Source organism: Schistocerca gregaria, chromosome 5 (genome assembly GCF_023897955.1).
Source record: "Schistocerca gregaria isolate iqSchGreg1 chromosome 5, iqSchGreg1.2, whole genome shotgun sequence".
In the NCBI taxonomy this organism is placed as follows: domain Eukaryota; kingdom Metazoa; phylum Arthropoda; class Insecta; order Orthoptera; family Acrididae; genus Schistocerca; species Schistocerca gregaria.
In genome coordinates this window covers 413,137,029-413,163,439 of record NC_064924.1, presented here as the reverse complement: position 1 = coordinate 413,163,439, position 26,411 = coordinate 413,137,029, and the positions used below count along the sequence as shown (strand labels likewise).

Below are 26,411 nucleotides of genomic sequence, written 5' to 3'. Positions count from 1 at the left end.
GGCGAATTAGTAAACTACAAATTTTCTCTCTTTCATCATTTTCTGGAGGTAACAGGGAGAGAAAGTTTTGTGAAAGTTCGAAATTATGTGATAAGTTTGTTGGAAGTCGCTAAGTGCTCTCATTTTCAAATACTGGCTTAATATAGTCTGGGTAATTTGTGTGTCGTGAGTTAAGACTTAAATACAGTTTCTAACTGTAATATCTGATTTACTGCGTTAAACCTTTAACGTAAAATAACAAGTGTAATGAGTAGTTTATGAGAGCCTTATAAATTTTAAATTTAGTTAATTATTAAATTTAGTTAATAACCGTATGAAATACTGAAAATGAAATTTTGTTAGCCCTAGAAGTCGTTAGATAGGCAACCTGCAACTGCGTTTCTATCTCGAGTTCTCCGTAGTGATGCAGATGTATGCAGCTTTTGTCAGAGATCTGCTCTGGTCGTTTGATTAGAAGAGTACAATTGTTCACTTTAAACAGCAACTAAAATTTCAGCGGCTTGCATATTTGGTATTTCTTTTTTAGAGATAAATCAACTCTGACATCGGTAGTACGTTGCAGCTGGTGCGACTGTCCTATACAATTTTAGTTACGTTTAGTTGCTATTCGTATTCTTTAGCGTTAGGTGTATTGCGCCACATATGTACATCTGGAATTTTTATTTTTGTGTTTCATAATTTCGCTAATAGCTTGTGCTACAACCTAAACAACGGAAGTTTGATTTCCTTACAACTAGTGGAAGGCCCAACTTCCGCATTTTCCTTTCATTATTTGTTGGAGGTCGTCTCGTGATAATTTGCAAACATCGAGTTGCAACTGCATCTGCTCCGATTAATTATGATATTCAGTCTTATCTGAGGATTCCATTCGTAGCGAATTACGTCAGTATAAACGCCAAATGATGTAGAAAGGACACAACTCTGCTTCAGACATTGGTAAATGCCTTGGAATAGTTTGCGTCGAATATATTTTTATAAAAACGCAAACTTGAAGGCTTCTGTCAGAGCCTATGAAGTGCTTCGGAAATCATCTTACTTTCATTGTACCTTCTACAGTGTGAACCCGATCTCCACCGATAAAATTTGGAGGTTGTTCAAAGTCATTTATTACTATTTTGCTATAAAAGACACGCGGCCACTGGTGTTTCAATTGCATTTCGTTTGATTTCGTATTCCATTTGTCTTTGCACCCGTACTGCACAGAAAATATTTGCACGGCACTGCAAACGTCGATTTTGTGTGTGTGTGTGTGTGTGTGTGTGTGTGTGTGTGTGTGTGTGTGTGTGTGTGTGTGTGTGTCTTAGAAATGAAAGTGTTTTATTCACTCACGGTACCTGCTGTTCATAACAGTAATGCCACTTCACTCTTCGCCCTCAAACTTGCACTAAGTACTGTTCACTTCTGTCCCGGATTTGGTTTTGCGGCAGTGCGTTAAGGGAGATGCACAGCTGTACGGGTAGGTTTCCTGACGAAAGTTTTGCCGATAGGCACCTCGTTTATAGTTTCACGTACAGCAGTGGAAGAGTGGCACGTCGACACAACGTAATGATACTTTTGTGACCAGTATTCATCATGATGCTGATGTCTCTGCTCTGATTGATACTATGCTCTGTCATCGATTTACATTTTTCGAGAATATCGTCAGTATGAACATCAGATGATGTCGCAAGAGCACTACAATCTTTCTTCAGATCTGGTCTAGTTTCTACTGGATGAAAATGGTGTGCGTCGAGTCTATATTTATAAAAATACAAGCATTAAGGATTCTGACAGAAGCCGTCAAATACTTGGGAGGAGCCCCGTATTTTCATTATGCACTCTATAGCTGGCCATTACAGTAACGCCTGTTCTTCAAACGCGTACTGTAGCTCGTAATTATGTGATAAGTGCCTGTGCATTAAAATTTATATGAGTTGGCACTTGGCAGCTAGTGGGTTGGACCGCTACCACCGGTATTATACCATTGGAAAACTGGCGCTGTCTGCTACTGTGTTACACAAAGCGTAGTGCCTGTCAGTTCCGGAAGTGAGAATCTCGCCTGTTTAGAGAAGAACGTTCACTCCGGCCCGAAAGATTAATAACAGATTTTTTCATCCTTAGAGACAGTAAAGATATCTTTACCATACGTGACTTTCAGACAGCGTGAGAGACTAATCGTATACCGATATCCCATCACATGTGGTTTGAAATTACATTTCCACTTCGTTGAGAGTCCAGCAGCACGGAAAGAAAATTGTGAAGGTCGCCTCAATGTTTCTACTAACGCTACTCAATGGGGCCGAGTCATTCAGTATGTTGTTGCTTCATTTTTAAGACTGGTGTGTGCTCACCTGTGAGTTGCACAGTTGCTTTCTCGAGGCAGTCAGTACAGGCGAGACTGGGCGGTACGGGGTTGCTCATGGCATTTCCGTTGCACGTCCTAATTTAATTTCTACACAACGTTAGATTCACTGCTGTGGTTAAGTGTGTAAGAAGAGGTGGACAGGCAGCCCACTCCACTATAACAGATGGTCAAGACGCCTGGGGTGTTGAGAAGTTTGAGTCAGTGGCAGCCTTTATTCTGGAGCTTCAGCAGATCGTAGAAACTTCCGTACAAAACCGACGCAATATACATAACTTCAAGTGGTAATAATAAATAAACAACTCATTTGAAGACTGTACTTAGCGTACTGAAATCCTTGCTGCTACTGACGTTTCATGTATATAATACTATTTATTGAAGAGAATTTTCGGAAGTTTAACAAATGAAATGAAATTTACTTGACGAACATCGGTGGAGATGGCCGATCTCCGACGAAAATACGTCTTGCGCGGATAAGTGAGACACTGTTGGTGTGGTCATTAAGCAGTCTACCTCGGTGCTCGGTGGTAACAAGTAACTCGTTATCGAATGAAAAAGTAACTATTTTGTAGTTGAACTTGAAATAAGTGTTAAGCCCGCGCGACGGTTGATGCGACCCTTAAATGACTGTCAATAATGTACAGTGATCTCAGCATGAGAGATTCTGTGCCCGATATTGTGATTAGACGTCGCGACCGTCGCACTGACTTAAAGATTTTAGATTTTAGTAGCTCTCATGTGGCACTGATTACACCACATCGCCAGATATTTGGGCTGCCTTGAAAATCTCTCTCATGCAGACTCATATTTGTTTTTTTGTTTTTTTTTTAATCACCCAGACATGTTTCGACACCTTTGTGTCATATTCTGTTGGTCAAATTTTATGGAAAGTATAGTATAAAGTTTATAATCATTGCTCTGTGCTGTCAAACACAACAGGAAAGGGCACAAAAATCGATCTATAAAGACCCAGCTTCACTAGCAGTGTAATTTTTTGCTGAGCAGTCGACACAAACCGAACAAAATGCACAAGTTATAATTTATAGCCTTACAATGGATCACTCATTATAAACTTTATACTATACTTTACAGAAATAAAATTTGAACCACAGAAGGTGGTGCACAGGCGTCGAAACACATCTGGAGGAATAAAAAGAAATAAATATGGTTTGTACAAGGCGGATTTTCGAAACAACCGAAATTTTAAATCCGAAGTACGGAAAAACGCCAAGAGGAGGTTCAAACCTTCGTAAGATTATTCTCGCCAGACTTGTTTCCTTACTCCACACAATTGGACAAATAAATATGGTGACATCAGTTTTTCTTAAATCTGAAGCTTTGAATATTATTGCAGTGGCATTTGTAGCAATCCTATTGATCAAACGTTTGTACTTTCCTGGTGAAAATATCTATATTAGTAACCTTACCCTACATACAGGTTGCTACAGTAGGTTCAATGAGATATCTTCAGAAGAAGTGAGACAGGCAGGCGCCTCTTCCAATGATTACAGAAACATCCAGTACAGAATATTATGATTCACGGTACTGCCGTGCCTGTGTTATTCTGAATTACGGTGCTCAGTTTCTTTGAACATGCATGCAGGCACTGCGGCGACTACAGCTGTTATAAAATACACTAAATGTATCTGCAGTTGCGATTATGGACAACCATCCGCTGTAGAATGGGATGACGACAATGAAAATTTGTGTCGGACCGCAGGATTTCCCGCTAATCGCGAACGGTCGGCTCATCATTTGGCTATTCGTGCACGACTGACAACCAGACACAAACATCAATATGTCGTCAAAGATGCGTCTACAACCCGTACTCGTATATTCATTTTGTACGTCCCCGTACAGGTAGGACATTTTACTTCAAAGTCACTTACCGTTTTTTGGCGGATCACATGTGAGCATGTCAAAAATGGTTCAAATGGCTCTAAGCACTATGCGACTTAACTTCTGAGGTCATCAGTCGCCTATAACTTAGAACTAATTAAACCTAACTAACCTAAGGACATCACACACATCCATACCCGAGGCAGGATTCGAACCTACGACCGTAGCGGTCGCCCGGGTGCAGACTGTAGCACCTAGAACCGCACGGCCACTCCGGCCGGCTGTGAGCATGTCCGAAGGAACTTCGCAATATCGTATTTATCCATCAACATCGGGCAAGCGACTTTCAAGCAAAATGTCTCACCTGTACGGGAATATACCAGGTGATCAAAAAGTCAGTATAAATTTGACAACTGAATAAATTGCAGAATAATGTAGATAGAGTGAAACAAATTGACACACATGCTTGGAATGACATGGGCTTTTATTAGAACCAAAAAAATACAAACGTTCAAAAAATGTCCGGCAAATGGGGCTTCATCTGATCAGAATACCAATAATTAGCATAACAAAGTAGGACAAAGCAAAAATGATGTTCTTTACAGGAAATGCTCAATATGTCCATCATCATTCCTCAACAATAGCTGTTGTCGAGGAATAATGTTGTGAACAGCATTGTAAAGCATGTCGGGAGAGGCATTGGCGTCGGATGTTGTCTTTCAGCATCCCTAGAGATGTCGGTCGATCACGATACACTTGCGACTTCAGGTAACCCCAAAGCCAATAATAGCACAGACTGAGGTCTGGGAACCTGGGAGGTCAAATATGACGAAAGTGACGGCTGAGCACAAGATCGTCACCAAACGACGCGCGCAAGAGATGTTTCACGCGTCTAGCAATATGGGGTGGAGCGCCATTCTGCATAAACATCGTACGTTCCAGCAGGTGTTTATCAGCCAGGCTGGGGATGGTGCGATTCTGTAACATATCGGCGTACCTCTCACTCGTCACGGCAGCAGTTTTGCTGTCCAGCGCCATCTGTCAGACATTTTGTGAACTTTGTTTTTTTTGTTCTAATCAAACCCCATGTCATTCCAAGCATGTGTGTTTATTTTTACGTCTACATTATTCCGTCGTTTGTTAAGTTTTCAAATTTATGCTGACTTTTTGATCACCCTGTACATAATGAGTGTACAAGTACAGGTTGTGGACGCCTGCTTGACGACATATTGAAGTTTGAGTGTGGCCCCGAGTCGAGAACGGATAGCCAAATCGTTGGCGACCGTTCGAGATAAGCGGGAAACCCGTGTTGGAAGCCAGGTCCGGCACAAATTTTCATTGTTGTCATTCCATTCTACAGCTGACGGTTGTCCACATTAGCAACTGCGAATACATTTCATGTATTGTGATTACTGTCGCCGTTAATTCATCTCCACGCGGGGAACAAGTTACGGATTTAGCGTATTCAGAGGCAGTCGCGGCAGGAAGAATCTATTCTCTCTGCGAGTGTAGCACGCGGGTGGGCAGACGCTGTGTGTTGAGGCACACTTACCTGACTTACCAGGTGCTGGAACGGCGGCGCGGAGGGGTCCAGGCGATCGAGGTCTGTGTGCAGCGCGAAGTCGGAGAGCGCCTTCCAGGGCGGCTGGTACGACTGCACCTCGATGGGGTTCATGCCGAGCGGCGACTCGTGGCGCACGGGGCTGGACGCCACCATGGGGATGCCCTGCATGGCGCCGTAGCCCAGCTTGCGGCCGTCCTGCGCAAACACAGCTGCCTCAGGCGCTGACAGCTCCCCGTGGCCGGCTCCCCAGCAGAACTATGTCGGCGTGGGACAGACCGTCACTCCAGGCTACACTCGCACACACATCTACAAAACAAGCGCCGCTAGCAAAACACAGTTTCATCTCCTCCACCGCCACCCACACATGCTTTTTTGTACCAGCATTAATGTTTACATTTCTGGAAGAGGTTATTAATGTTAACACAAGTGCGCAGGTTGTCCGAAAATTAACTACGGAAAGTACAGGGTTATTCGTAAGTACCTCTGTAGTTTCAGTAGACGACTGCACGTAAGCTGCGAGATATACAGCAAGTACACACGTATCAGTAGTTGCAGCACCTCACCAAGTCTGTAACTCATTTTACAGGTGCTCAATATGGACACCATTTGTGACGTGGCAAACATTAATACGTCCATGCAAATTGAATGAAGACGCTGCTGCTGACCTGGAAGGTGGAACGACAGCAGCTCGCTTTGGAAATCTAATCACTGGGTTACCCATTTGCAGGCACGAACTAATTGAATGTCACAGTACAGAGCGGATGATTGGTTTACTAGTTCTGACACTCCTGCCTTAGTGATGCACTCTGCAACTATTCCCCGGCACATATTACGAATAGAAACTTGGTGTGACATTTTTCTGTATCTCTTACGGTTGTCGCACAGTCGTTTTCTAAAACTCGGAGGTACCAAGCAGTTAAATTTAAGTGCAGCCACTTACAGAGGCCCAGTGTGGACTGTAATTATAGTTTGGCAGCGAAACTTGGTACTCTTTCTAATGCATTAATGTGAAACTAATTTAAGCTGGAAAAGAGTTGGGTTGGGTTGTTTTGGGGAATGAGGCCAGACAGCAAGGTCATCGGTCTCATCGGATTAGGGAAGGACGGGGAAGGAAGTCCGCCGTGCTCTTTGAAAGGAACCATCCCAGCATTTGCCTGCAGCGATTTAGGGAAATCACGGAAAACCTGAATCACGATGGCCGGACGCGGGATTGAACCGTCGTCCTCCCGAATGCGAGTCCAGTGTTTAACCACTGCGCCATCTCGCTCGGTGGAAAAGAGCTAGTTCCTATTTTGGGCACCAGGTGAAAATCTGGGGTTGTGTTTGCAATGAAGGTGTATAGAAATGTTTCCATACGTAATCGTTTAGGAACGGGCAGAAAAGGTGAAGCAAATGAGAAAGGCATCAGTTTGATTTTTTTTATTATTAACCGCCGCTTACATAATTTGTTCAATATGAGCACCGGAGCCGGCGATAAGGTGCTATAATGCACCAGATTTGCACACAGTGGGCAAATTCTGAACTTTTTTTTCCCAGCATAAATCAGTTCCGCGCGACACTGTATATACCAAGTTTCGCAGAAATATGAAAATTCAGTTCACGCTGGTCCTCTCTGAGTAGCTGTCCTTGAATTATAACCACCTTATACAGTCAAATAGTACTGTAATTTCAGTGACGAACTGTCACTCACTGAACCGTAAGCTGTGCGATAATTGGTACATATTGCGAAAATCGACTTAATTAACAAGAAAAATGTTAACGTAATAGTCGAAAAACAGAAAGAATTCCATTACTCAGGAAGCAAGACCGCTGAAACAAGTAATATATTGGAAGTAGGTTGCCACAGCCGAAGTATGTTTCCTTCAATAAGAGAGCTCTTACAAAGACAGATAAAGTACGAAATGAAATGCTAGTAAAAATACGTGACGGTGAGAGTATACTGAACACCAATCGTTGCCAGAATAAGAGACAGATTAATGGAACATTTGCCAGTAGTAACGTGTCTGTAGAAGGAACATTACGGATGAAAACTGATAGTGGACAATGACTAGAATACGCAAAAGCATTCGGACACACCCATGCAATGCGTAACTAACCACCAGATGTCCCGACGTGCGGACCCACCAGTGCGAAAGGAGGCGGGGAGTATTGTATTACCGTAGAGAAGAATCTACAGCAGAATGTGCACCAGGAGAGCTCAGTGGCTTCGTACGTGGGCTAGTCATTCTGTGTTACCCGCGTGGAAAGTCCATAACGGACATTTCCAGTCTTCTAAAGTTGCCCAGGTCGACTGTTGGTGACGTGGTTCTGAAGTGGAAAAGCGAAGGACAACCGCAACCAAACCAAGTCGAGGAGACCTCATGTTCTGGAGGACAGGGACGGCCGAACATTACAGAAAGTGGTAATAAAAAAAATTGCATATAATCGGTTGGAAGGTGTCACTGGTGAGTTCCAAAGTGCCAGCAGCAGTCCAGCTAGTACAATGGTTGTGAGTGGGGAATGGAACGCAGTGGTCGTGTAGCTCCTGACAAGCAACACATTTCTGCAGTCGACGTTAAGCAGCGCTTGAGGTGGTGTAAGCAGCGACGTCACTGGACGGATGACTGGACGCGAAGGTTCAAATGGCTCTGAGCACTATGGGACTTAACTTCTGAGGTCATCAGCCCCCTAGAACTAGTTAAACCTAACTAACCATGCCCAAAGCAGGATTCGAACCTGCGACCGTAGCGGTCGCGCGGTTCCAGACTGCAGCGCCTAGAACCACTCGGCCACTCCGGCCGGCACTCGACAAGGCAGAAGGAAGAAAGGATGTCCACTGAAAACATGGAAGGGATGTTCCTATGTCACAATGAAGGCGAGTGGTGTCTCTAAAGGAGACTAGCAGAGTAGAACGAGGTGCGCAATGGACGCGAGACGCGGCCATAGCCGTAAACCACGCTCAAGATATGATGTTGGTGATTTAGGAAAACCACAGGAACCATTAATTTGCGTGGTACATCCGCACGGGGGACTGAACTGCCGCCCACCCGAATGCGAGACTGGTCCTCCTCCGTAGCTGCGCGTTCAGCGCTGCGGAATACCAAGCGAAGGAGCTCGGGTTCGATTCTCAGTCCGTCCACAGATTTTCTCCGCTCGGGGATTGGGTGGTGTTTATACATTCGTATCAACAAAAAGAAAAAAGGGAGCGAAAGGCTATTTACAATTTGTACAGAAACCAGATGGCAGTTACAAGAGTCGAGGGGTATAAAAGGGAAGCAATGGTTGGGAAGGGAGTGAGACAGGATTGCAGACTCTCCCCAATGTTATTCAATCTGTATATTGAGCAAGCAGTGAAGGAAACAAATCAAAAATTTGGAGTAGGAATTAAAATCCATGGAGAAGAAATAAAAACTCTGAGGTTTACCGATGACATTGTAATTGTCAGTTACAGCAAAGGACTTGGAAGAGCAGTTGAACGGAACGGATAGTGTCTTGAAAGAAGGATGTAAGATGAACATCAACAAAAGCAAAACGAGGATAATGGAATTTAGTCGAATTAAGTCGGGTGATACTGAGGGAATTATATTAGGAAATGAGACACTTAAAGTAGTAAAGGAGTTTCGCTATTTGGAGAGCAAAATAACTGATAATGGTCGAAGTAGAGGGGATATAAAATGTAGACTGGCAAAGTCATGGAAAGCCTTTCTGAAGAAGAGAAATTTGTTAACATCGAGTATAGATTTAAGTGTCAGGAAGTCGTTTCTGAAAGTATTTGTATAGAGTGTAGCCATGTATGAAAGTGAAACATGGACGATAAATAGTTTAGACAAGAAGAGTATAGAAGCTTTCGAATTGTGGTGCTACAGAAGAATGCTGAAGATTAGATGGGTAGATCACATAACTAATGAGGAGGTATTGAATAGGATTGGGGAGAAGAGAAGTTTGTGGCACAAGTTGGCTAGAAGAAGGGATCGGTTGGTAGGACACGTTCTGAAGCATCAAGGGATCACCAATTTAGTATTGAAGGGCATCGTGGAGGGTAAAAATCGTAGAGGGAGACCAAGAGATGAATACACCAAGCATATTCAGAAGGATGTAGGTTGGAATAAGTACGGGAAGATGAAGAAGGTTGCACAGGATAGAGTAGCATGGAGAGCTGCATCAAACTAGTCTCAGGACTGAAGACCACAAAAACAACATCAACAAAACTGACATTCCATTACTGAATGGTGGATTCGGCACGTTCGGAAAGCCGATAAATTGGAAAATAAATGGGAGCCTGGCGTGGCCTACTGCACCAACTCGCTCCGTCTGTTTGAACTAACCCTTGTGGCGAACGCGTGGCGCGTATCTCCGCAAAATGAGCATCTCCCCGGACCGCTGACAAGCTGCTGGGGCCCGTGTCGTCACTATATAGGTAGGTGGGGCCCCACAAAAAGCCCGTGGGAACGTGGACACGGCCGGGCGGGGCGCAGCTGCCGGCGGAAGCAGCTGCGGCAGGCGCGTTCACGGAGACAGCCGACGCACCGCAACCTACCCCACGTCTGTCGCGTGCTCGCCACGCCACTTAGGGACGCATTCATACTCTGGTGTTAATGTCCGTGGCCGTGCAGCCACCAGAACCGGCTGAAGAGTCGGCCATCCGACAGGCAGATGGTCAATCAGATTTTGATTTTTTCACGGTGGTGCACACACTGACGAGTCGAAACATAATGACCACAACGCTCATCCATAGTTGATGGAGGTTTGTATGGAGGTAGGGTAATTCCTTAATTTTTAACCACCCCACCCTCCCTAAGAACATAAGTCCTGATATTTATCCTTCTTATCAGATCGAACCCATTTTTCACTATCCTTTCTCACAATATGATTATCTTCTATCCTATTCAGTCCTTCTCTTTGCTCTACATAAACACGATATGGCCATCATCCTGCTTATTCCACCCCAGCTGATCCCCTACCACGCTCATCCCCCATACCAATCGTCCAATTCCAGTAACACTTTGCCGTACGCACGTATCGTACAAATTGATTCGCTCGGCGCCGGCAACGCTAATTCAGATTACTTGGCTTGTCGCCGGCCATTCTTGACATTATCGGGAGATTATAAATTGTTACGTGTTACTAGGCTCATCGTTAGTTCTCTTAAGTTCTCTGCCCTCTTCCACTACTTTCATGGACTTGAGAAGATATACATACGTAAACAAATACAAAATTTGTTTGTTTCATATATTTGTTTATTTAATGTTTTTAGAAAAATAGTCAGTTACGAATTGCATTTTGAATAGCCGGTCGGCATTATCCGGTTCATTTTGCTGTCGTAAAAATGTAAAAATGATAATATTTGTCTAGATCGGTTGCGGGACATCGTTTTGCAAAATATCGGCGTGTCTATCAAAGGATTCATTGACCAATAATCATCGATCCTTCCTTTTTTTTTTTTTTTTTTTTTACAATTCCCATATGGATAGCAAGCCCAAACCATTTTCTACGTTCGGGTCCCGTAACGTTGACAAATTTGACATTTTTTAAATCCAGTTTTCTTCTTTTGCCATTTTGATTGCAGTGCTTGTTGTTTTCATTGCTAATATACTGAAGTAGATCGTTCCCAATATGTATTTCGACAATATCCTCGACGCTCTATGTATCTTTGGGAAATATGTTTGGACCCAGAGATCCATCAAATTCATTACTGCTCCTCGGTAAATCGAGGTTTGACCGCTGTGCACTGTCTTCTTCGTTTGATTCATCCGAATCAGTTGGCAACCGTATCGCTCGCCGAATTCTTCTTGGACGTATTTCACATCTTCCGACGATTCTGTTTCACTTTCATTTTTTGGATATCCAATGTCTTCTCCCCAATCGGCCAAGAAGTCCGGAACGCCAGACAAGACATCCGCGCATTCACCGTAAATAATCGTATCGTCTCTTTCGTCTGCCATGATGAAAGGGCACAAGTAGTTATAAAAGAAAAAACTTGTTGACGTGTGTAACTTATTGTTACATAAACAAAACACCAACAGAATGCGACAGACACTAAAGTGCTCTCGCCGGCCACTGGGCGATACTACTCACACGACACCAGTGTGGTGTCGCCGGACGGCAGTGTGTTAAGATACCACTCCTCTCATCACCACTTAACCCCCAAACTTTCAGGTTGCCTTTGCGTAATGGAGGGCCTAAAATTAACTTCTTGTATAAAAAGAAACACCATAAATATTTTTTACTTTATAAACGCTTTCGGTCGAAGAGCAGCATCTGAATCGCTGCCGATTATGACGAGAGACGGAATGAAATCACAATAAATGGAAAAGAAACCACATCAGCAGTTAAGAAATGAGTGGCTTAAATCTGACGTGGTCGCAGTTCTCTCCAACACCTATGAGAAAAACGTCCTAAAGCGGAAACAACTGATAAACGGAGAAAAACCATGATTTTTTATACACTGTGGTCTTCCACGGCCGGCGTCCTCTTCGGTAAAACTTCCCAGACAAGAGGCCGTAATCGATGTGTGAAACTGCATCCTGATGTTTCATCTCCAGCTGCGGGAGACATATTCCGAGGTAAGACGGCTCCTGCATCTACTAAAGCCCAATCGGACAGTTGGTGCTAAGTGGAATCGGGAAGGAACAACCGTAACTAATCGAAAACAAGGCTGGTCTCGTGTACACAGGAATCGTCGAGCATTGCTAAGAGTGGTTTATAAGAATTTGCTTGAAATCAGCAGAAAGGATGATTCATAAGTTCCAAAGAGCTACCAGCAGTCCAGTTAACGCAATAAATGTGCGTATGGAGTTAAAAAGAAGGGCGACCAACGGTCGAGTAGCTCCTCGTAAGAAACACGTTACCGTAGTCAATTTTAAGTGACGCTTGAGGTGGTGTACAAAGGGTCCCCACTGGACGGTATACAACTGAAAGCGAATGATATGGCGTGATGATTCACACTGCAACCTGCGACCATCCCACGGAAGGGCCTGAGTTTAGCAAAAGCCAGGAGAACCGTACCCTCCATCATGTGTGGTGCCAACAATGAAGTAAGGAGGAGGTGATGATACGCTACGGGACTGTTTTTCGTGATTATGGTGAGATCTCCTTATTGCATTTAAGAAAAAGCTAAGTGCAGAAGAATATGAACGCCATTTACTGCATTCTTTTCTACGTACAGCAGAGAAACAGTTCGGAGTCGGTGATTGACTGTATCAGCACGACAATGCAACCTGTCATCAAGCAGCAACTCTGAGACAATGGTTTGTGGACAGCAATATTCTTGAAATGGAGTTCCTTCTCCCGAGTTCCGACTTGAACCCAACTGGACACTTTGCGATGACTTAGAATGTCCCCTTCGCTCCAGACACCCTAGCGTCCAACATTGTCACCTTATGTGCGTTCGGCTCTGGAGGAAGTGGGCTGCTATTCCTCCACAAGCCTTCTGACTCCTCACTGAAAGTGTTCGCGGCAGAGTTCAAGCCGTCCTATGAAGGCGAAAATTGGACACACACTCAGTTATGTCTCCTAATAGATGTCTGGATGAGTTTGATCGGACACACAGGGAAAAAGAGTTTTTTCGCGTAATGCGGTGTTATAAAATAGCAGATGACCTCTGCACCTCCATCTCCAAATAGCTGGGCGGGTGAACCAGGGTACGGACGTGTCTAGTACAGCAATTTGTTATTAAAAAATAACATTCAAGCTGATGGTTACTTTTCTCTACAAAGGGGCAGAACACGACGTTCGTAGTTACGTAATATGGAGTAAACCGTTTCAGGAAATTCCTTTGTCATAACAGGGGAGACAGCAAGACTATTTTAGACACCTCGCAATTTTAAACGTGGCTGACAGCAGCAGCTGTAAAGTAACATTCAGCAAGTGATGTATATAATCTAACGGGTGCACAAATTTTATTATAATAAGCCTTAACCAGGTTTCAGTACCACTAAGGGCATCTTCATCAGAAGGCGTAAAGCCACATAACGTATATTACGTTAACATTATAAGCATAAGTTACGAGTTACAAAGTTTACGTCAAATAGTAGAAGTCGTGAAGGACTTCATCTACGATTTCTGCTGTTTGACTTGAGCGTTTTAGCTCATAATGTATAATTTTAACGAAATGTAAGTAAGATGAGTAGCGTTCTCGCTTCTCGCGCACGGGGTCCCGGGTTCGATTCCCGGCGGGGTCAGGGATTTTTCCTGCCTCGAGATGACTGGGTGTTGTTGTGTCATCATCATCATCATTCATCCTCATTACGACCGGAGGAAGGCAATGGCAAACCACCTCCACTAGTACCTTGCTTAGTAGAGCGGTGTGGGTCTCCCGCATCGTCCCCTACGCTCCTTGGAGTATGGGACCTCATCACCAACATCAAGTAACATGACTTTATTCCTTCTGAAATAGATACCTTTGGTGGTATTCAAACCAGGTCAATGCTTGTACACTTTATGCAACCTATTGGCTGTATACAGTAAGGTGTAAAAAGTCGTTGGAAACCTCCTAATACCGTGCTTGACCTCCTTTCGTTCGGCGTAGTTCAGCAACTCGACGTGGCATGGACTCAACAAGTCGGTGGAAGTATCCTGCAGAAATAATAAGCCACATCCGTCCATAATTGCGGAAGTGCTGCCTGAGTAGGATTTTGTGCACCTCTCGTTTATATCTCATATATATTCGATGGGATTCACGTCGGGCGATCTGGGTGGCCAGATCGTTCGCCCGAATTGTCCAGAATGTTCATCAGACCAATTGCGAAGAACTGAGAGCCCGTGACATGAAGTCCATGAATGACTGCAAATGGACAGCAAGTAGCCGAACATAACTATTTCCAGTCAATGATCGGTTCAGTTTTACCTGAGGACCCAGTCCATTCCACGTAAACAAAGCCCATATAATTACGGACCCAGCACCAGCTTGCACAGTACCTTGTTGACGACTTGCGCCTATAGCTTCGTGTGATCTGCGCCACATTCGAACCCTACCGTCAGTTCTCACCAACTCACATCGCGACTCATTTGCCCAGACTACGATTTTCCGGTAAGCTAGGCTTCAAAAATTGGCTCTAAGCACTACAGGGACTCAACATATGAGGTCATCAGTCCCCTAGACTTAGAAGTACTTAAACCTAACTAACCTAAGGACATTACACACATCCATGCCCGAGGCAGGATTCGAACCTGCGACCGCAGCAGCTGCGTGGTTCCGGACTGAAACGTCTAGAACCGCTCGGCCCCTGGCTTGGCTTCAACTGATATGGTCACGAGCCCAGAAGAGACGCTGAAGATGATATCGTTACCAAAAGTACCCGCATCTGTCGTCGTCTTCCATAGCCCATTAACGCCAAATTCGGCGACACTGTCCAAACGGGTACGTTCGTCGTTCGTCCCCATTTATTTCTGTGGTTATTTCACGCAGTGTTACTTGTCAGTACTGACAACTCTACGCAAACGTCGCTGCTCTCGGTCGTCAAATGAAGGCCGTCAGCTGTCTGTATTGAGAGGTAATGCCTGAAATATATTCTCAGCACACTCTTAACACTGTCGATCTCGGAATATTGAATTCGCAATCGATTTCCGAAACGAAATGTCCCATGCGTCACCTCAGTGCTCATCATTTACTGGCATTTTAGATACATCGATCAGGGGAGAGAGCGGCTAAGCCAAACCAGCAGCAGATTCCTGTGCCCAAGCCGTCGACGCCCTCTGCGCGTGGGGCTCGGCAGGCTGAGGGGTGGTAGCAGTAGCCTAGCAGCGGGGATTTGCTGCGCCGAGGTGAGCATCGCCCGCAGCAGACGCGTTAATGGCGACACGTCCGGTCCGGTCGGCACGCTACGCTGCGCCCCATTGTCGCCTGTGCTGTACCGTGCGCGGCCAGCTGCGGCAGCAGCCCGCCCTTCCCTGCCTGTGTCTGTTCGTGTCTCCGCGCGGCAGCTTCAACCACACGACTCACGTTTCCATAGCAGGCCGCATCCTTTTTTTTTTATTATCGCGCACGTACTCGTCAATAATCCCGGCCCACACGGTAGCTGCACCCGTGATGTTCCTTGTACGTGACACCTCCGGTAAGTCCCTCTCCATCGCACCTGAATCCCTCTTCCGAGTTCCTCCTCTAAAAGCGACACAAAGGCTCGCTCCTGCTTTGCAGACATAATAGGCGTGAACGGTCGTTACACGGATTCATAATTCCGGAAAGTGTTGCGCAGTTAGGCTGTTGTAAGGGGAAATATATGAAAATTGTGAGAGTCCCTGAGACTTCTAATTCTTTATATAGTTTGAGCCCTGCGCTAGGTGTCTTGAGTGCTTACGCAGGGTCTGAACAAAAATATGCAAACACCTCGAAAAATGCATGCTTCGACATAAATTCAGATGCTAGCCAAGCCTACAGGTGGCGCTGTTGTATTTTATCACGAACGGCACCTGTGCGAAGCCCTCAATACGTTTCAAGTGTCAGTCGTGGTGAGAACAGCGTTCTGTGTGGTTGTGAGTGTATCACGTCGCAGTTAAGTGATACCGAACGTGGGCAAACTGTTGCTGCTCGTATAATGGGCGGTTTTTACGATTTACATAAACGATCTGGTTGATGGTATCGACAGTGGCCTTAGACTGTATGGCGATGATGCTGTAGTCTACAGGAAAGTAGTATCACACGAAAGTTGCGAACAAATCAATGAGGATTTGCAGAAAATAAGTGCGTGGTGTAATGACTGGCAGTTATCTCTCAGTGTCAGTAAGTGTAACCTACTGCATATAACAAGGCGGGAATCCCCATTAATGTATGAGTACAAAATAAATGATCAGTCTTTGGAAGCGGTAACACCAGTCAAATATCTGGGTGTGACTATTCGAAATGATCTCAAATGGAATGATCAGATTACACAAGTAACGGGTAAAGCGAACTCTAGACTGCGGTTTATTGTTAGAAACCTGAAGCGATACAGTCCTTCAACAAAGGAAATAGCTTACAATACGTTAGTTCGTCCAGTCTTGGAGTACTGCTCGTCTGTATGGGACCATTACCAGTTGGATCTGATTCAATAGATTGAGATGGTCCACAGAAAAGCGGCAAGGTTCGTGACTGGTACATTTAGCCATCGCGAGAGCGTTACAAATATCATAGAAAGTTTGAAGTGGGACACACTTGCAGATAGACGACGCGCTAAACAGAAGGGGCTGGTCACTAAATTCCGAAATCCAATCTTCACCGAGCATGTAGAGCATATATTATTACAAACAACTTTCAAATCGCGCAATGCTCACCATTCAAAGATAAGAGCTCGTAATGAGGCGTTCAGACAGTCGTTTTACCCTCGCGCGATCCGCGAGGGGAACAGGGGGGCTGCGGAAATATGACTTTGGCGCGAGTTGTGCCCTATGCCACACATCGCTTGGTGGCTAGCTGAGTATATATGTAGATGTAGATCGTACCCGAAGTATTATTTTGGTGTTTCAAGAGGCACCGTATCGAAGATTTATACCGCATAGGGGAAAGCGGAAAAACATCATCTGCTAAATCGCAACGCCGATGGAAATGCGCGTTATGTGATCGTTAAAGACTGTCATTGAAGAGGTCTACAGCTGTAAAAGTCACTGAAGAACCGAATGTCGCACTTGGCGGGACCTATTAACACCAAGATAATGTGAAGAGTGCTTCAGAAGTAGTGAACTGCAGTGCGCGCTGGAATTCCAAAGCCGCTCGTCACTGGTGCAAATTGCCCTAAAAAGAAAACGTGGCACAGAAGCCGTAAAAACTGAACTATGGAGCTAAGAACTGAAGTGATCGTAAGGCACTATTGGCTGGGAAACCCCACCTGGGGATGTTCGCCTGCCTCGTGCAAGTCTTTCTATTTGACAGCACTTCGGCGACTTTCGCTTCGATGATGATGGAACGACGACGAGGGCAGCACAACACCCTGTCCCCGAGTGGATGAAACCTCCGACACAACAGGGAATCGAACCCTAGTCCCCCTCAAGCTAGTCAGCTACGCTGACAACTCAACTACGTATTCATTTGGTCAGATGAGCCTTGTTTCACACCGTTTACAACTCCCCATGGGCACTCTCCAAGGTCCAATTACTGCCAAGGTTTATGTGACATTTTTGACTGATCAGGTCCATCCCAAGCTATTATGTTTGTTCTCCACCGGTGACGCTGTTTTTCAAGACGAAAGGGCTCCTACCCGCAGAGCTCCCATCATCCACAACTGGTTCTGTAAGCACGAGCATGAACTGTCGTATCTCCCCTGCCCACCAGTCACTATATCTCATTATTATTGAGCCTTTGTGGTCTACCTTGGAGACAACGATCAGTGATCGCTATCCACCTCCACCATCGTTAGATGAAATTGACAGTTTTGCGGGAAGCATGGAATAAGATTCCCTTCAAAACCGTACAGGGCCTGTATTTATCCATCATGACACGACTGGAAGCTTTTTTGAATCCCAACGGTTTTCCTGTGCTGTATTAGGCATGGCAGCGTGTTGTGGTTTTGGTGTTTCCATATTTTTACCCACCCCAGTACGTAATGGACGAACCAGAACTATGAAAAAATATCATAGGTGGTAGTATGGACCAAAACAAGGGAAAAGTGTCTGCTAAACATGGGCTCTAAAGCGTATAGCTGAATAAAATTATTTCATCTAAGCTATTGTAAAACACTTATCTTCTACTGAACAAGTGCTCAAAGCTCTTAAGGTATGCATTTTATCGTCCATGTTTACTGGTATTTTTTTCATATTTTGGTCCAGCCTCTGTACTTTCGCCGGCAGAGTACTGATTCACCCTGCATATACGAACATCATCCTATTACGAAAGTGTGTGTGTGGGGGGGGGGGAGGGGGGAGAGAGAGATTCATAGATCAACTAAAGCACAGAAAATTGGGGCTATTTTTCTGGAAACAATTCTTCCACAGCTATACTGTTTCATCATTCATTACTGATTTCAAGGCTGGAGTCGCATTGTCGCGCAGTTCTGTTTATTGAAGCCCTACAAGCTATAATCATACTGCACACACGGGACTCCCGACATGTAACAAACATCTGCTGCACTTTTATTATCTGCTAGGAAAAATAGTTTATGGTCCTGCTATTTTTTCTTAAAATTCCACGTTTCCATGTATAATACTTATCATCAGAGTTTTACAACGCATGTTTGCTGCTAGCTTGCTATTTTCGATTGCGCCTGTTGACATATTAACTTCAAGAACTTTGACAATGTAGTCCCAAAACAAGTTTTTAATTTATCACACATTTTACACAATGGGAGAGTAATAATCTCCGAACCGATTCGTGGTATTGTTGTACAGTCGGTTCACAGCGGATAACCTTCGACTGTAGAACTTCAATAAAGTGAATAGAGCACAGAGGCACTGAACAGCTCGTATACGATACTGCAATGCCTGTTTTATTCCGGATTACGATGTAAAGTTCCTTTCGACATGTATGCATGTCCAAAGGGACATGCTACTGCGACGACTACAGCCGTTACGAAAAACATTCAGTGTATTCGCAGTTGGTGCATTTGAGCAAACATCAGTTGTAGAATGGAATGACGACAATGAAAATTCGTGCCGGATTGGGAGTCGAATCCGGACTGCGGGTGGCAAAGATCGGCAGAACGTAACGACCGTGGCTTTTAATATTTGACCATTACAAGGCTTGATACACCGAAAATGATGGCCCATGTCCACAGGTTGTCCTTGTAGGTTGTCCATACTCTACCATTACCGAAGCCAGTAATAAAATCTACCACGCCGCAGAAGACATACTGAAGCCAGTAACAAAATCTACCACGCAGCTGCTCGGTCATTCGTGATAATGGGTCTTACATTTTTAGTGACCCGAAGGGACACGTAGGTGACACTTTGAACGCTCAAGGTATGAGCAATATAACGGAATAGTGAAGAGACTCGGAAGAAGGAATCCCATAAAATCGTGGCTCTTTCAGTTTGTCCACCAGTTGGCGAAATCGCTCTATGTGAAGGTAATAATGTGTTCATCGAGACCAATGGCTTTCTTACGCCAGAAGTACTTGAATAATTGATCCGTAGGTAGAGTTTTCGTTACGAAGTGGCATTTAATTTTGAAAATAAAACAAAATTCATGTATGTGTGTTTTTCTGGAATAGTTGATAACAGCTAACACAGGGAGAGTGTCACTCGAGAGGAACCTAAAATACTGTTCGTAGCTTCCCATACTGTTCGCAATGACCCGTACCTAACTAAAAACGAACTGCGTGCTGCTACAACAGACATTGACCACGTCTTCCTATGAACTAACCTTATGGTTCAAGGTGTACGGTACTACCTTACCTTCACTATTAGCTGAGGAACGTGCACTTTATTAGACCATGACGCTGCAACTTCGTGCCTTAACTTAATTGCATCCTGCAATTTCTTTTTGTTCGCTTTTTCTCCGGCACAGTGCATATCAAAGCGGCTGCACCGCATCCTGGTCAATGTTGCCAGACGATATATATGCACTTGCATAACGACTGTCACTGCTTTGGATTTTAGCGGTTTCCCTCATTTTCTTCTTGCAGCAGCACATTAGGAGTTCGAAAGTATGTTTTCCACCTACGCAACAATATAAGTATCTTCGAAATTTGTCACAAGCACGAAGTTTAATCGTCTCTACCTTCTGATGTTTAATAGTTTGCTTATTCACGAATAAACCTGGAAGCTCCACGTATCACTTACCGTGTAACATGCACTGTAATAATAAATTTAATGCACTTCTGCTGCAATTTTATTTAGATTTTATTAAAACGGCTCTTTATTTCACTCAGCACGGTCTCCTAAGTTGTACTCACTGTTACAAATTGAATAAATTTGTATATTTACACTGCCAATACTATATTCCTTCGAACAGAATCATGTGTGTATATGTTCCTACCTACCCAGAAACGACAAACCGCTGCTCTCTTATCCTTGAATTGACACTTTCTTATCCACTGCAGTGTACCCCACGTATGATCCGGGATCGCGTCCCAATGAGAGACACAGTTTTGATCCGTTACAATATCCCACGACTGGGCACATCCCGCAGCCACTATAAAGGTCTGTTCTAGAATGACATTAATGTTTGAGGAACATAACCACAAAAATTCACGGAGTCGCTACACAAAACAACTATGTCACTGATGTCCAAGGCCGTGAAACTGGATATGAAAGTAGTCACCATTAGTGGGTACCCGATAGCGGTATTTAGAAACTCTTACAGCTTCCCAAGGACCCTCTCTCCGGTCAGAGTGTGACTAGCACATTACAGTCACACAGAAGGAACGTTGTTGAAGTCCTACAAAACGTTAAACCTTTCCATGCTATCATTTCCAGTGCATTTTGAAATGGTTTCCTAAACAAGACCTGTAAGTATTTGTTTCTTCAACTGTATCTATTGTTCAGTATCTAACGGCTTCCTTGTAGCGGAAACGTTAAAATTTAACTTATATTTACCTCCAATGGGCGTCTACAGTATCATCACTTGTTATAAAACGTATTACGTTGAAAATACACGTAACAGTCACAACAGTGCAGGCTAGCAGGTCAACGGCCGACTTACAATCCCGCAGCCCAGAGGAGCCAAGAGGTAAACCCTTATTAAATTGTCATATACTACAAGGAAATGACATTCTTTTTGAACGCTTTTTATAGTTCTATCGCTTATTGCAGAAAGTCGAATGGGCATCGATTATTTGGAGCAGATGAAGAAGAAATTGTTGCTGGTATTTGTTGGAGGGGTCATCTCGCTCCATCTGTGGTGATTTAGACACGTGGGAAGAGAGAGAGAGAGAGAGAGAGAGAGAGAGAGAGAGAGAGAGAGAGAGAGAGAGAGACGATGAGGGGGGGGGGGGAGGGGGGGGGGCAGTGGTCTCCTGCATCCTTCATCACGGTAACGAGCGGAATAGAACAGTGGTAAGACAATGGCTTTTTAATCGATATGACGGAGGTTCAATACTGTGTCTTGCGTACCTTTAACAACAATCATACTAAGCACCATTTTCGCGCCTGAAAATCAAATTGCGGCGAAAGTAACTGGCAGGCTTAAACACATTTCTCACTAAGCTTGTAAGTGTACCATAGTATCGCTGCCTATCCCACGGCAGTATCGATAGTCACCTTCGATACCGCAGCCGCAGAAAACAATTCACGGCATTTCGTTGACGTAGTTAAAATTCCTACACGGAAACTGTGTCTTTTACATCAGTTTTGACAGCTCAGTATTAGTGAATCATTTCGGAATTTACAATTTAGCGATTCACGATGGCTACGGGACAAATAACGTTGGCTAGATAAAATCTGAAGGAAAAAAAAAGCACGCAACATGAAGAAACCAGGCAAATGAGACGGAAAGAGGTAGAATTTAAAAAAAAAATGGATGATTTATTCAAGACAAAGAACTTCACAAATTGGGTAAGTCAATCATTCGTTGGTCCCTCTCTGACACTTCTGCAAGCAGGTATTCGGCTTATCATTGATTGATAGTGTTGTTTGACGTCCTCCTGAGGGACGTCTTACCAAATTGTGTAAATGGAGCGTTACATTTTCAAAATCTCGAGCTGGTTGGAGGGCTCTGTCCGTAATGGTCTCAAATGGGGAGAGATCAGGCGATCTCGCTGGCTAAGACAGGGTTTGCAAAGCACGTAGACCAGAAGTAGAAATACTCGCCGTGTGCAAGCGGGATTTATTTCGCTGAAATGTAAGCATAGGATAACTTTCCATGTAAGGTAACAAAACGGGTCGTAGGACAACGTCGAGGTACCGCTGTCGTGTAAGGGTGCCCTAGATGATTACAAAAGGGGTGCTGTAATGGGGCACCAGACCACTACTCCGGGTTTTCGGACCGTATGACAGGCAGCAGTCAGAATGGTATCCCACCACTGTCCGGGGCGTATCCAGGCACACCTTTGCTGGTCATCAGTGGTCAGTTCGAAGCTGAACTCATCACTGCAGAAAACTCTACTCCAGCCAGTGAGATTGCAGGCCGAAGACCGACGACGTGTGTGGAGACGTTCCGGACAGCAGTGGGACGTCAATCTAATCGGCAACGCCTCCAGGCTAGACAGGATGTGTTTCTCAATGACGAAGCTACACTTCTAACGCCTTATCTCTTAGCCCCGCCATAACCAACCTGAACGCGTCCAATTGTACTCCGTATAAGGAATAAACTTCCTTCTTGTTCATAAAGATCTACACTTATGATATACAGGGTGGTCCATTGATAGTGAACGGGCCAAATATCTCACGAAATAAGCATCTAACGAAAAAACTACAAGAACGAAACTCGTCTAGCGTGAAGGGGGAAACCAGATGGCGCTATGGTTGGAACGTTAGATGGCGATGCCATAGGTTAAACGGATATCAACTGCGTTTTTTAAAATAGGAACCCCCTTTTTTATTACATATTCGTGCAATACGTAAAGGAATAGTCACAAACGTATAAGTACGTGTTATCACGTAACATTCCGCCAGTGCGGACGGTATTTGCTTCGTGATACATTACCAGTGTTACAATGGACCGTTTACCAATTGCGGAAAAGGTCGATGTCTTGTTGATGTATGGCTATTGTTATCAAAATGCCCAACGGGCGTGTGCTATGTATGCTGCTCGGTATCCTGGACGACATCATCCAAGTGTCCGGACCGTTCGCCGGACAGTTATGTTATTTAAGGAAACAGGGAGTGTTCAGCCACATGTGAAACGTCAATCACGACCTGCAACAAATGACGATGCCCAAGTAGGCGTTTTAGCTGCGGTCGCAGCTAATCCGCACATCCTTAGCACACAAACTGCGCGAGAATCGGGAATCTCGAAAACGTCGGTGTTAAGAATGCTACATCAACATCGACTGCACCCGTACCATATTTCTATGCACCAGGAATTGCACGGCGACGACTTTGAACGTCGTGTACAGTTCTGCCACTGGGCACAAGAGAAAATACGGGACGATGACAGAGTTTTTGCACGCGTTCTACTTAGCGACGGAGAGTCATTCTCCAACAGCGGTAACATAAAACGGCATAATATGCACTATGGCTGCGACAAGTAGAGCATCAGCGACCTTGGCGGGTTAATGTGTGGTGCGGCATTATGGGAGGAAGGGTAATTGGCCCCCACTTTATGGATGGCAATCTAAATGGTGCAATGTATGCTCATTTCCTACATAATGTTCTACGGATGTTACTACAAGATGTTTCACTGCACGACAGAATGACGATGTACTTCCAACATGATGGATGTCCGGCACATAGCTCGCGCGCGGTTCAAGCGGCATTGAATAGCATATTTCGTATCAGGTGGATTGGTCGTAGAAGCCCATACCACGGCCCCCACGTTCACCGGATCGGACGACCCCGGATTTCTTTCTGTGGGGAAAGTTGAAGGATATTTGCTATCGTGATCCACCGACAACGCCTGACAACATGCGTCAGCGCATTGTCAATGTGTGTGCGAACATTACGGAAGGCGAACTACTCGCTGTTGAGAGGAATGTCGTTACACGCATTGCCAAATGCATTGAGGTTGACGGACATCATTTTGAGCATTTATTGCATTAATGTGGTATTTACAGGTGATCACGCTGTAACAGAATGCGTTCTCAGAAATGATAAGTTCTCATAGGTACTTGTATCACATTGGAACAACCGAAATAAAACGTTCAAACGTACCTAAGTTCAGTATCTTAATTTTAAAAACCTACCTGTTACCAACTGTTGGTCTAAAATTGTGACCAATATGTTTGTGACTATTACAGCGCTATCTATCACAAAGCGAAAAAAGCGGTCCAAGTAAAATATTCATATTTCTTTACGTACTACACGAATGTGTAATGAAAATTGGGGTTCCTATTTAAAAAACGCAGTTTATATCCGTTTGACCTATGGCAGCGCCATCTGGTTTCCCCTTCAAGCTAGACAAGTTTCGTTCTTTGTAGTTTTTTGTTTGACGCTTATTTCGTGACGCATTTGTCCCGGTTACGATCAATGGACCACCCTGTAATGTGCCCTAAAATGCCCACACTTTGACTATCCTGCACCTGAAGAATAGTCTAAAGCACGGCGAAGTTGCGTGTGGCTTGAAGACAAGTAAAAGGGTTAGATTCTTATTTCTGCACGACGAAACGGAAGTTTACTCTTTCTCGTAATGTTGAGCTAATGCAGGGTTAGCTCCCCCCTCCCCTCCTCGCTTTTGTAGGTTATTGTTACCGATGTAATTTTTTTCGGTCAAGTCGTGAGTGGCTGCGAAAGCCAGGAAGGGAGAGCTCCTCTTGTAAACGGATGGAAGAAACTCGAGTGCGATGAAATTTTCTGCTGTTACGCCAAGAATTAGGCGTTCCGCAGATGTCGTCTCCCAAGATGGCTGCCTCGTTCTTCGATACGATAGAACTCTTCTTTCTGAACGCGCGACGCAGCACGCGTGTCTGGAAACGTTGGCCGCCGGGCAGGTTGTCGTGGCGAACCAGCTCGCCCGGTGCGGAAGATGGGCGTTTCGCATCGACCGCGCCGCGAGTCCCGAGGACAATGGCCCACCGGCGGAGACAAAAGGAGCATGGCAGGAGGGCAGCTGTAGCAGCAGAGGCGCGCCGCGGTGTGCGGCTCTGCTCTGTTCTGCCCTGTCCCGGCCCGCCTCGTCGTGCTGTTGACCGTCACCCGAGCCGCGCTGCTCGGCGCGCCTGCCTGCTAGCTGGGGCCGCCGCGCCGCCTGTGTACTCAGCCGACACGCCGTGCCACGCCACGTTCTGCGAGGAACCGAGCGCCGCACAGCGGAGTCCGATTACCACTGGCTGCCGGCTGCCGGCGCACGGACCCGAATTTTCACACACGGCTCCTGCGTTCCCAAAGCTCCGCCCGCGCTGGGAGGCTCTACTCCCCACCGCCTTGATCCCAAGACAAAGCAACTCGCTGCTGGTTTACTAGCACACGTAGAAGTCCTTTTCGTGTAGGCACATACGCAGGAATTTAGAACTGTTAGCCGACCGCGGTGACCGAGAGGTTCTAGGCGATTCAGTCCAGAAATGCGCGACTGCTACGGTCGCAGATTCCAAACCTGCCTCGGGCATGGATGTGCGTGATGTCCTTAGGTTAGTTAGTTTTAAGCAGTTCTAGGGAACTGATGACCTCAGATGTTAAGTCCCATAGTGCTCAGAACCATCTGAACAATTTTTTCGAAGTGTTATTTGAGGCGCGTAGGTTATCACTGTATGTTCTAAAACATTCCTTTGGTATCACATCCATAGTCGGGTTATACAATGACACGCCTTATATTCAGGGTCATCCCCCCCGCCCCCACACGCCTTAGGAAACCTCCGGGAACTGATCGCGTTTACCCTGGGGAATCCCCCGCACTTCTTAGGCAACTGTGCCATAGTAGTCACGTGACATAAAACTGGAGGAGAAACCTCTCCCTCTATGCCAATAGGAGCACAATTGTCTGTAGCTTGTGTGTGTGTGTGTGTGTGTGTGTGTGTGTGTGTGTGTGTGTGTGTGTGTGTGTGTGAGGGGTGGGGGGGCGCTTCGCTGGGATCGATTCCTGGTGAGTCCTTGGAGGAGGGGCCAGGTCCTTCAACATCATTTGGCCAAGAATGCAACCTGACACTGGATGTGTGAACTGTGATCAGATGTGATACGATTGGAACGTTTTAGAACATGGGTTCAAATGGCTCTGAGCACTATGCGACTTAACTTCTGAGGTCATCAGTCGCC

General features: G+C 45.1%; 1 protein-coding gene across 8 annotated transcripts in view; it reads right to left on the bottom strand.

The window, feature by feature from the left end:
• Positions 1–26,411, bottom strand: part of LOC126272723 (insulin gene enhancer protein isl-1) — a 401,780-nt gene that overhangs the window by 39,914 nt on the left and 335,455 nt on the right. For 5 of the 8 annotated variants that reach the window (XR_007549253.1, XM_049975777.1, XM_049975779.1 and 2 more), the window contains one exon: positions 5,733–5,939. Coding sequence is in view for 6 of the 8 variants with exons in the window: in XM_049975777.1 (XP_049831734.1) it covers positions 5,733–5,939 (207 nt within the window). In the remaining 2 variants the exon portion in view is untranslated. The remainder of the gene's footprint in view (positions 1–5,732; positions 5,940–26,411) is intronic. The other 3 variants (XR_007549254.1, XM_049975778.1, XM_049975780.1) reach the window with 1 other exon arrangement.